Here is a 12,325-nt window from a genome sequence, read left to right on the forward strand (position 1 = left end):
TTGGTAAAATAAATGCAACTACCCTGCCTGATAACAATTAAATGTTGTGCAGGAGGAGCATAAGCATGGCAATTGACTGGAGGAACAGCATCTTTCTGTGCAATCCTTCTTGGGTACTGTGTGGTCTGTTATGAGAGAAAAGGAGCAAACAATGTAAAAACAATGTCTTGACGTAACAGCAGTGGTATATGACAGGCCTAAGCAGGGTTATTGCTGTTCTTGGCATATGAGTAAGTTTGTCTGATGAGCAGCATGTTGTGAGTTAGAAGTATAGAGCAGAGGTTGAGAAAGGCATACTCATTTTACACTTAAAGTCATAACTTGACTGCATTTACTTTGTGTTGCACTGTGTTGTGCTGAACTGCTCTAAACTTTTTTTTTTTAATACAGTTTACGTAGTTTCTGTTGTTTGACAGCCTCACACTTCAGACTTTCTTGGTCTAGTAAGAGGGATGAAAATTTCATTTGTGTTCCTGTGTATTGTTTGTTAGGTGAAATCTCCCAGTGATGAGAAGCATTCTTTGCTCACAGGTGTCGTTACAAAAAGGCGTAAGGGGAATCGCTCCAGATTTAGATCTGGCCTTCAGTTATTAGAGTGTATACTTGCAAGGGCTGGTTCTTTAACAGTGGTGCACTGCCTAGCACAAGGTGGTTGAGATGTGAAAATACGTGAAGAAAATTAAGTTTACACTGTGATTATTCCTACATATTCTGACAGGGAGATGAAAATACATTTATTTTGATTATGGGTGATTTTCTCCCAGAATTTACTTTAGACTGGGAATCAATGTGAGACAGAAGAGTGATACTAAAAAAATGTTTAGTGTCTTAACAGAGTCAGTGAGTATTAAATATGTCTTCTACAAATTTGATTTCCATATCTATGCAATATGCTCACAGGTTTCTTGTAGGCAGATTCTTTTTATAGGAGTCACATAGTTAAATTTTTGTGTCTGAAATCATCATTACATTTTGAAGAGCTCAGAACTCTGTTTTAGGTTAAGAGCTTTCCCTTTTATCCAATATCGGTGGATGTGATGTTTATGAAACCTTTGAAGTAGTAGCAGCTTTCCAATCACTCAGAAGCTGAGACAAGTTTTAGTCTATCAGATTTTTAGTTCACAGCAAAGCCTACTTTAGACATTCATGTTGGAAGCAAGGATGGCACATTAGTTTGAAGCGCATAAAAGAATGATTAAATAAAGTCATTGTTCTCCAGAATCTTAAATGGTGGAATTCTGAGTTGCTTTAAGAGGTAATAGAATTGGCTCATCCAGAGGGCCAGAGAGATTTGTTTAAAATGTAGTTTCATGTTGAGAAGTTAGTATTTTTGTTGTATTAAACTTGGTAACACTATTCACCTAATCTTAAAAGGTGTGTATTAGGTCTGCACTTGTAAATCAGAACCTTTCCAAGCAGTATTACATTCTCGCGTTATCGTTTGCTTGTATGTTGCAGCACATAGAAAAAGGATGGTTTTACTTCCATACTGATTTAAGGGTGCACAAAGCTCTGCAGTTAGATTAGTAGTTGGATGCAGGAGATTATTGAATGTTCATTGATTATGAAACTGTAGATGCTTTTATTTGTTGTGGCCTGATAAAATATTTTCTCATAGCACTTTGATCATGAGAACCAGAAATGTAATGAGACTGTATGTTTGAATGAAATACTCCTTTTAACTTACTTGAGTTTGTCACTCAGAGCTTGAGTCTGTCTGTAGTGTAAAATTTTCTCTGATGTAGTAATGACAGAAGCAGGTGTCAGTGACGTGAACTGAAAATGGAGATAGAAGGAGCATACTGAGAGATAAGGTGTGCAAATAGGAACAAAAACACTTTTACCAGAGTGCCTATGGTTCATGGCTTCATAGAATCCCATGACCCTGGGGTAGGAAATCCCCGTTATTGAAGGAAAACTCTTCAGTGAACAATGTTAATATGCATTGCTTTCTATTACATTTGTCTGGCCTGCACTGTCACTGGGTGAGTTAACTTCTTAATTTCTTTTCCATTATTTAAGCCATCTAAAAAGTTGGAGGGGTTTGTCAGAAAGATACCCTTTCATTGTATAACTTCTGGCAGATAAAGATGATGCATTGTTACAACAGAAATTAGTAGCCTGAAAAGCTTCTAAATTATTATATTTTTCTGTGTATAATCTGCAAAACTACTTGGAAGTGCTGCTGCTATAAACTGATACTTGGAATGTAGTAGTATGATACAGATCTGTCAGGACAGTGTTACTTAGTACTAGCCTTGTGTCTTGCATGCCACCCTTGTCACAATAAGGCTGTCCCAGGCAGACCCTGCCAAGGCAGTTTGGGCTTAGAGGTCTGAAATATAGCTCAGTTGACTGGAACAGCCACTGATCATCTTGATCTCTTGTTGCTGCTCTAGAGCCAGACATGTTCCTAATGTGGCACTGGCTTCTGTGGGGAGCCATATTAATACCCTGTCTCTTCTTACCTGTGCCAGGTGCCCTGCATGTGTTGTCACCTGTGTTTTGTGTTTAGCTTTTGAATTGTGTGTTCAACTGTGTGAATTTAGTTGGCTGGTAGGAAGAGGATTCTGCTATTGGAATATGCTTCCACTGGTGTATCCTAAAGACATTGGAAAGTCTCCCCTTGATTTCCATGGATGGGCTCTGGGATGTGGAGTGAGGAAAATAATATTGGAGAGATTGTAGAGAAGCTGCATATTAATGATGAACCTAAGTTAGTGTTATAGCCTTTGCCAGACAGTTTGGGCAGGTTAGAGAAGAGAGTAAGGGAATTAAAATTAGGGAATGAATATTAGAAAACAGGATTACTTTCTGTTTGTTTGTTTGTTTTACTGTTAATAAACCATAAAAGAACTTTGGGCAGTAGGCTTCTAAAGCTGCATGGTGGTCTCCGATAGCTCTCTTCAACTTCATGTGTTTAGAATGAGGGGCCAGATCCAGTTCTTGAGTCTGAGCAAAAGTGGGCCATTGTGGATCAGAAGAGCACTGTGGCTACCCTTACAGATGTTACTCTAAGGAGAGGTGTTGTCAGTCTGTTATCATTGATGCTGGATGAGTATCCATGGTGGGGAGGGGCTTCAGCTAGCTCCTCACCCCCATGTCTTGGGTGCCGAATCACAATTATGGCTAAGGAGCAATGTAGGCTTCCATGCTTTCTGTTGCTGTGACTGTCCACATGTGCTACATCAAGTGGCCTAGAGCAAATGAGAAGGAAGGCAGAGTAGACCTGCTTCAGAACAGCATACCAGATGATCTGTATTTAAAAGTAAGGAGGTATACATTTTAAAATATTTGCTGATTTATGTCAGAATTCTGAATGAAGGCCTTTCAGATCTCAGAGCTAGTGTCTCCTTTGTCTTGGTTCTGTTTCTAAAAAATAGACATCATCACTGGGCAAAAAGGGCATGTTATTTGTTCTTCCTTTTCTAGCAGCCTTATAAATCTAGACATTTGTTTCCTTGGCTTAAGTACCAGAAATGAAGCAGTTTGTTTCAAGTTGAGTAAGACATGTCACTTGACATGAAATAGGTTTGTTTGTTTGTTTGTGGTTTTTTTGTTTGTGTGTTTTATGTTGTTGTTTTTTTGAGAAGAAATGTAAATTGATTTAGCTTGGGCCTGAGTTTCTTCCCTCCTGTGGTGATACAGTTTGACAACTACAGTGAATTACCTGTCATCATCTAGGTTCAGATCAAAGGGTCTGCCCAGCATCATGATAAAGTTTCAGCATCTCCTTGAACTTCGGATATATAACAGTGACACTCAGTATTAGATATTTGGGAATCAAAATCAGGAAAGAATTGGAAGGGGAATATCTGTACATAGGAAAGAGATTCTGTAAGGGTGGAGAATGTAGATTTCTGCAGAGATGTTCCATGTGCTGTATACCCTTACTAAAAAGGACACATGCAGTGGTTCTGCTTACTTAAAAATGCTCATTTTTGTGAGCCTTGCTGGGGAACAAAACTTGAGTTTTTATTGCTGCTTCATTGCTCTAAGTAAAAATAATAAAATGGGAAGCAAAGAAGCTTACTCTCTGTGGGAAACAAGAAAATCTGGTTTTGCCTCAGATTACCCACACGTCTATTAAAAGCATAAATTGATGTTTGAGCAATCGCAGTTGTGTTGCTGCACAATTGGGATACACATTGGAAAAACAGTCTTGTGTGCTTTTAGGATTATTGTAGGATACTTTTCTTTGCAGGTAAGTCACCTCTTTAATTTCAGAGTAAGAGTTGATTTGTGGTTTGTTTGCTTTTTCCTCTGTAGAAACATGAAGATACAGACTGCCCGTGTGTCATGGTTTCATGTCCTCATAAATGTAGTGTTAAAACACTCATGAGGAGCGAGGTAAGAAGTCATGCCCAGTGTTGTGCTGGAAAGCTACATCAGTTTTAAAGTAAGATCTCGCAAGAATTTTGCCAGAAGCCATTTACTTATTAAAATGTGAGATCTAAAGAAAAGCTTTTTCTACCACACAGTTAAGGGTGATAACACTCAAATATTCTTAATGATTTCCTCAAAAAATATTTAAAAACAAAGAAGTTCTTAGTTCTGTGTCACTGTTACACTTTGATTTGCCCAAGACTAGTGCTGGTCTTTCCTGCTTTCAGTTTCACTAGCTCTCCCCCTGCCCTTCCCCCATTTGAAACATTTGTTGAGCACGATAGAACAGCATCTTAGGGTAGTTAGCTTATATGCAAATGAAAAGAGACATTTAAAATTTAGTGCACATTGTCAAGAATAAAGACTAGAAAAATCATATAAACATGTAGAATCATTCCATGGAAGAACTTCAATTATAATTGGATCTGTTAAATTCAGGGATAAACTGATCTCTGACACCTGAAGAATTATTGTAATATAGAGGGCAATACAAGTACAACATTCCAAGCACCTGATCCAACAGTGTATAAAAATTACTTTTAACATATAAAAGCTTGCAATAATACATAGATCAGATTGAAAAAAAAGAAAAACAGCAAAAAATACCACCCCACCCCCCCCAAGCTTGCTTTATTTGAACAGATCCATGTTCATGTACATTAAAAGATAAAAGTAGCATATAGAATAGAATAGAATCTGTCAAAGTTGATGTGTGTTATTTTCTCCCAAAAGTAGAAGTTACTGACTAAGGATGGGAAAGAGTTTATTTAAGCCTTCAGCACTCTATGAGCCTCAATTAAGGAAATTTAAGTTTCTGGTCTAAGGATAAGCTTGCCTCTTTGAACTTATAATTACTTCCTGAGTTGAGTTTGTATTATTTTTCAAGTACATTTGTAAATTATTAATCATGTCATGGTATACATGGCACAAATGGCACCTGCCAAGCACTGGGGCAGGTTTTTTCCCCCAGGGTAGTGAAGTGTAAAATACATGATAGATACTGTACCTAGGAGAAATTGGGGTGTCAAGAAAAGAGAAAATATGCCTATTGAACCAATTCTATCAGTGCTTATTTCCAAGTTTAGATCTGGTTCTGGAGCACTTGGGCATGGTCTTAAATCTTGACTTCAGCAGTTACTTTGAGAAGAGATATATCTGAGTGCTGATAAGAGTTGACCCATTAAAGCCTGGGTCATACACATACAGTCTGAACTGAGTTCAGAAGCCATTGGTAGAAACAGAACTTTAAACAGTCATCTTGCCCTGCATCATCTGTTGCTGTATGTTGCTTATTTTTTTCCTGATACTGTGAAAATGTATATATTAGCTGCATGGTTAGGGACAAGACTCTAATGCAGAAAATGGGAAAATGCCTGCCTAACAGTTTGAGAAAATTCTGTAGTTTACAAGAAGTGAATATCTTACTGTAGAATGAAAGGCAATTTTTTGTATTCAATTCATAAGTCTTTGAAGACTTCTAGTGTTGAGAGGTTGAAGATGTGGCATTCTTGCAAAGCCTGTTACACTACACGTCTCTTTCTTATTTAGTCTTTTTTTTTCTGTGTCTTTTGAAACTGTACTGTGACTTGTACAGATTGCTTAGAACACAAATGTGTATCAGAGATGAGCGACCAACTACATCTCAGTGTCAGATGTTAAAGACTATCTGTCTAGAGCTACACATTCAAAGCAGCATTGGTTTGCCACTTCTTCTGGAAGTGGTTGAGCTGAGTCATGTGGGGCTTATGGTGTGGGAATTTCAAATGAAATTTTGAAACTCTAAAGAGTGATGCCAGGGGAGGAGCTAGGCTCCAGTTCCTGTCTGCTTTGTGGGAAATCTAATCTGCAGATCCTGGTTTTGAAGAGAGCGTGTTTCTTACACTGTCCTTTCCAAAAATGCCTCTTTCAGGCAGTTTGTGCCTAGCTGCTGCTGCCCTCTGTGCTGCAATGGCTGCCATCTGTATATATGTCTATGCCTCTGGGAATTGGTTTATTTTTAAATGAAAAGTGATCTGTGCTCATAATGATTCAAGATACTGGAATAAATCTCAATCTGTGAAAAATGCAGGCATTTTACTACTTAGTTTTAATCCTCTGTGTACTGCATTAAAAAAAAAAAGCTACTTAACTGTACCTATTCTAAAACTCTTGTCTGTTTCATGCAGTACTTGTTTAGTCTTTTTTGTGTAGTTTAACCATTAAATTTAGGCACACAGAGTTGCATGTTATGTTTTGAAAGATTGGTTCCTTGTGAAATTAGGATTAGAAAAAAAAATGTAGTTTACTACAGTGAAACTGATCTTAAGACTTTCTCAGAAAAGAAAAAGTACAATGGCTTCTTAAGAAAAGTTTAGTGATTTGCTAAATTCAAACAAAACCATGAATGATTGTAGAATGTTGGTTTTTCTTTGCTTTTTAAAATTGGGTTACCTATTGAAATAGTCTTTGGCAGAAGTTTCACTGTATATTAAGTGTATCACACTGTATACTGTATTGGCATGTGCGTGTGGTTTACATATGTGTATATATAGTATTTGCACTTCAGACTGGAGAAAAGATGCACATGTGTATTGTATGTTCTGCAAGCAGCACACAGTACAAAACCTGATAACCTCTGCCCTGTGTTTTGAGCATTATCATGCAAACGTCTTTTGCCAAAACTCACATTTTTTTCCTATTGCAGTTGAATGCACATTTGTCAGAATGTATTAATGCCCCAAGTACCTGTAGTTTTAAGCGTTATGGCTGCACTTTTCAGGTCAGTATATAACAATTATACTTCCCAATTGATGAAAGTCTGCAAATAGAACCTAACACTTTGACGTGAAAGTTCTGGACTTCTCTAGTCTTGGTTAAGAAAAAGTCATCCAGTTGCGCCAAGTGATTATGCAGCAAGTGTTTGATTTTACATTTTAAAAAGAAACAACTTAAAAATATATAAAAGCCCAAACATTCCTGCAGTGGTCTGTGAGTTAAGTTGTTAGGTACATCTTGTGAAAATAGCAAGATGTTTGACTTGAAAAACTTTTAAACTTGGAGTAAAGAGAGTCGCTTTTGTTCTTCAGAGAATAGGCTACGAACTTCAGTTATTTCTATGAAAGTATTTCTTTTCTTGAGCGAAGTATGTTTATATTTTCTCTCATTTGTGTGTCTTAATATTTTTATTAAGGTTAAACATAGCTTAGTGCACTTAAAACATATGGTTTTATGTGCATTCATATGTCCATGTGTACATAGGTGTATAATCTAAGCATAGTCTGAAATTTATTAACACCCCCCGCCCCCCCAAGTTTTAGACATTAAACCTGGCAGTTCCTGCAATATATTCAAAAAATAAATAAAAAAGTTAAAGGCCCCATACCTCAGAGTTTAGTTTCAGTATCATCTCTTTTAGTTTTCTACTTCCCTAATCACATGTCTCGGGGAGTTTGTATAGTTCTATAATGAATAGATTAGTCAGGAAATTTCAGAAACTGCTGACAGGAAAAAATAGAGTTTCAGATGGTGTGATTAATTTGTTAGCCCGTGATAGAGAGACAAGAACTGTAAGCAGCTACACTTCTTAGTAAACTACTGCCTGCAGGTATTTCCAAGTTCTTAAACAAGTTCTCAGCATTTTAAGTGCTAACAGTAATGCTCTTAGTGGTAGAACTGGTCAATTCTGTAACCCTGCCCACTGTTATGTTGTATGTATTGCCATTCATTTTATGTATGTATATGTGTGCATATATGTACATATATCCACATATATATTTTTAGTATTTTTATATAGAGTACATACCTTGAGGATCATTGAAACCTTTTCAGTTGCTTTGCAGCATATCTACCATCAAAGCTAATACACTGTGCATTGCAAAACACTTACTGAAGTAGGTGTAATGCAAACCAATGCAAATAAAGTAAGTGATATGGTCTACATCTTATGTACTCTGTATATAATCTATGTGTGTTCTGTAAACTTTTTATATAGTGGTTATTTGTAACAGCATTTATAGGTTGTGCAGAGGCAGCATATCTGAATACCATAGAGCAATCACAGTAATATCTTTGGATGACAAACTAGGCATTATAGTATCTCTCAAAGTAGTTTATAATGCTGGCAGTTTCCAGTGATGATGAAATTATCTTAAATATTTGTCTTTATTACTCAACCAAAGGAAAATTCAGTGCTTATGAAGCTGTTCATGAAATACAGCAGAAGTTTTAAATTAACAGTTTGGGGAATTGGACATTTTGGATTTTGTGTGACACCAGAGTTTTATTTTGCTTTATTTACTGTAAAGCTACGCAGAAGACTCTCAAATACAATTCATTTTGTAAATTTTGTTCATCTTTATTGTCTGTGATGTATCAAGCACACTGAATGGAGAGCTATGGCAGTTGTATAAAACACTTGCTATATTAAATGTATTCCTGACTTCTGTAAATTCCCAAGTATACTTCCCTTCTCTCTGTAGTTCTGCAACATGCATCTGTGAACCAAAATATATAGTGTTGGTTCAATGTCTTGATATACTCTTTCTTTGTAGGTTTAAGAGAAATGGAATTGGCTAAAATGTATAAATTCTTTGTTGTCACAGGGAACAAACCAACAAATTAAAGCACATGAAGCCAGCTCAGCAGTGCAGCATGTTAACTTATTGAAAGAGTGGAGCAATGCTCTAGAAAATAAGGTATATCTTCTACTCACTTCTAATTTTCATTGATTTCTTTAAATCATATAAAAGTACTGGATGAAGCTTTTTTTTTTAATCCTTTCTGTTTAACAGCTGTTCAAAGAGTACAGCTAAAGCACTAGTAGCCTCCCAAGGCAATTAAGCCATTTAGCATATCTGGTACGTTTGTTGCAATAAAATTCTGTGAGAAACTTGGCTTCACGACTCCATATACAATTTTCCTCATTGGTAACTTAATTAAAACACTTTTGTCCAGCATTAAATTTCCTCTTTGAGCTGCCTTCTTACAAAAGGGAGGGTTCAGGAAGCTGTGGCAGCACTAAGCTGTATTTTTGTTACCTCAGTATTTTGGGAGATAACATTATTAGAAATAGCATAAAATAAATCAGTTCATTCTTTCTTTCTTTAATCTGTCTTTATTGTTGCTCTTGCTGTCCAAATGACCTGCAAAGGTTAATTAAATGAAATGTGCATAATGTAGCTTATGGACATGATGATTTCTGCTTTAATGCTAGACCAGAATGAACTTCATGTTGAAGTGAGACTTGAAACTTCTGGTTTTAGGTCATTTGGGATTTAGGAGATGCTGGAAATCATGCCATTATCAGCTACAATCTTGTGAACCATTTGAATAAGTTAACCATCTGTTCTGCAAATAAAATGTAAGGCTTTAATTGAAGAGTACAAAACTTCAGAACAAAGCACAGTTTTCTTGAATATTTTTGAAAAAAAGTTTTGCATAGCCATTAAAATGCTCCCACTTTTGTGGGGGAATGAATTGCAGAATTGCCAAACTATTCTCAAATGCAGGCAGAAGATCCCTAATGCATTTGTTCCTGGACTGCTTGATTTTTGAACTGGAAGCCAAAAAAGGAAACCAGCGCAGCTGGGAGAAGTCTAATGTAGTTTTTTTAGACAGAATTTCACTACATGTGCAGGTGTTAGTTTGATGATCACTAAGAATATTTTGTAATGTAGGAAATGTGTGGGGTTCTTTATTTTAATGGGTACAAATTCATAGCCTTAGTTCTTTTTTGTTTACTTTGATTAAAACCACGCAGTTTATTTTATATCATATGAAAAAACCACATTCCCTGTGACTTCCTGGATAGATTGTGGTCTACCTTTTGTCAGTGTCCAGAGAGGTGCTTTGTTATTTAAAAAATGCCCAGCAGTTCTATGTTTGTCTCTTACAGAGCTAAGACAATACACACTTTATTACTCTTCTGTGTTCATATTTTTGTTTCAGCTTCCATTTAGGACATAACTGCTTATTGTTGTTTGTCCACTTTGACCTTTTTGTTTTTTTCCTTTTCACTTCCTGCTTTGTAGATTTCTTCCCATTCATAATAAAGAGTTGAATCACTGGAAATCCCAAGACCAGGCCAAGTTACCAGAATAGCTAACCACATATCATATGCCAGTGACTTTATTCTAGAGGAGGGTGACAAAATTAATCGTGAACTCATCATTGTTCTCTTCTTTGAGGAAAAGAAATCAGTGCACTGAAGAGCAACAGTGCAAGGTTAACTTGCCTGATGAATCTCTAAGAAATCTTTGCCCTGCTGAAGCCAGTGGAATTCTTGTTGGTTTCTGTAGGGTCAAGATTTCCTTTTGGGTATTCACTATGGTATGTATGGAGGGAAAGGAGAAGTTGCCTTCTCCCAGTCACCACATTCTTTAACAGTGCTTGCAGAGTATGCAGACTGAAAGTCTTCAGAGCTGCAAAGCTCGTGCAAAGTTAGAGTTTGGTATTTGAATGCCGCTCTTGGCAAAGAACAGTAAGAGAAGGTCAGATGTAATATATTGAATCAAAACTCTGTAGGGCAAATTAAAATCAGTGTTTTGTTTGCTCTGTGGTGGGACAGACTTCCAAACTGAACTCCCATGGGTTTTGTGATGTTGGATAGCGAGTTGAATGTAATTTTGTGGCTTCTCACATCATTAAATGGTATAAACTGGTGGGCTTTTGGGTTGTTTTTGGTGTTGTGGGGTGGTTTTTTGTTTTGGTTTTTTTTAATGTGTGACTTGAAAGTGGGACCTGTTTTAATCCAGTTCTTCGTGGTGTAAGGTTTTTTCCATTCTTTTTTATTAATGTACAGTAGCTTAATTTTAAAAACTGCTGAATAAGAGAAAGCTTTGAGCCTAGGGATATTTCAAATATGTCAAGGAAGTAAAGGAAACTGACACAGTTTGTAAACAGATGCTGTGTTTTCTTTGCCTTGTTTTGTAACTGACATTCCAAAGACTTAGGCCAAATGCAATTAGGAATGTACATTTAGTGTTAAAAGATTTCTTACTCACGAATTCCCACCAAACTACAATTACTGACTTAGCAGTGGCAGTTCTGTATGATTAAGGGCTGCAGGACATAATTCCATTTTTTTTCTGTTCTGTAAAACTGTGTGGAAAATCTCAGTATGAGACAGGCCCACGTTTTATAACTCGTACAAAAATGGAAGTGTTAAGCTAGTGACACAGAGTGTAACTGCCTTATGATTGGGAGGCCTGGGGAGGAAACAGTGACAAAAGGGAAATGTAGAGATCACAATTAACTAAAGAACTCTTGATTCATTAAAGAAAAGGAGGATGAAAAAAAAGTCAACTACCTACCCACCAGATAAGAAATATGTGGGAGGCAGGGCTGCTAGACTAAGTAAAAATTCTTAATTCTTGAGAATTTTCTCTGGTACCTAGGCATGTACTGCTTCAGCCTCAGAACCATTTCTCCCTTTCTGCACTGGCAAAATAAGCTTTTTCTTACTTCTACTGAGCCTTGCCTGCCAGTTTTTAGCTAAAAAGCTAATGTATATTTATAAGTGCCCATAAGCTATGCTATATTGACAAGTACACAACTATTATAGGGTCTCTATGTTTTTGGACCTCTAATGAACCTGCCGTATGCCTTGTGGATTTTGGCCATCTTTGTATGGTTTAGGCTACTAGAGAGATTGAAATTATTTGCCTTTCTGAAACAGGCTGCCTTCTTGAGGCTGGGAATGTAGTGACATGTAAGTGATTCATCTGTGTCTGATTAGAGTGCAGTTAACATGGTGGAATTTTACACTGGTACCCACATCAAAGATAAAAATTACTGGACCTCAAACTAGCATCTATATTAGGAGATGGTGGTGTAGATTTTTTGGGGAACACAGAGCATCCAAGTAATTTGCCTTAATGTGGAATGTTTATTAAGATTTCCCTGTGTCCAAATGGTGCTGCTTCTGAGCCCTGTAAAGTTCTATCCGTGAAACTAGTCAGGG

General features: G+C 36.8%; 1 protein-coding gene across 9 annotated transcripts in view; it reads left to right on the top strand.

The window, feature by feature from the left end:
* The window catches only part of TRAF3 (TNF receptor associated factor 3), a 74,517-nt gene that overhangs the window by 47,379 nt on the left and 14,813 nt on the right, over positions 1 to 12,325 (top strand). For 7 of the 9 annotated variants that reach the window (XM_068160156.1, XM_068160157.1, XM_068160159.1 and 4 more), the window contains 3 exons: positions 4,270 to 4,350; positions 7,070 to 7,144; positions 8,967 to 9,059. In XM_068160156.1, coding sequence (XP_068016257.1) covers positions 4,270 to 4,350; positions 7,070 to 7,144; positions 8,967 to 9,059 — 249 coding nt within the window. The remainder of the gene's footprint in view (positions 1 to 4,269; positions 4,351 to 7,069; positions 7,145 to 8,966; positions 9,060 to 12,325) is intronic. The other 2 variants (XM_068160163.1, XM_068160164.1) reach the window with 2 other exon arrangements.

Source organism: Melanerpes formicivorus, unplaced genomic scaffold (assembly GCF_026170545.1).
Source record: "Melanerpes formicivorus ecotype bairdi unplaced genomic scaffold, bMelFor1.0.p_v2 SCAF_48, whole genome shotgun sequence".
Lineage (NCBI taxonomy): Eukaryota > Metazoa > Chordata > Aves > Piciformes > Picidae > Melanerpes > Melanerpes formicivorus.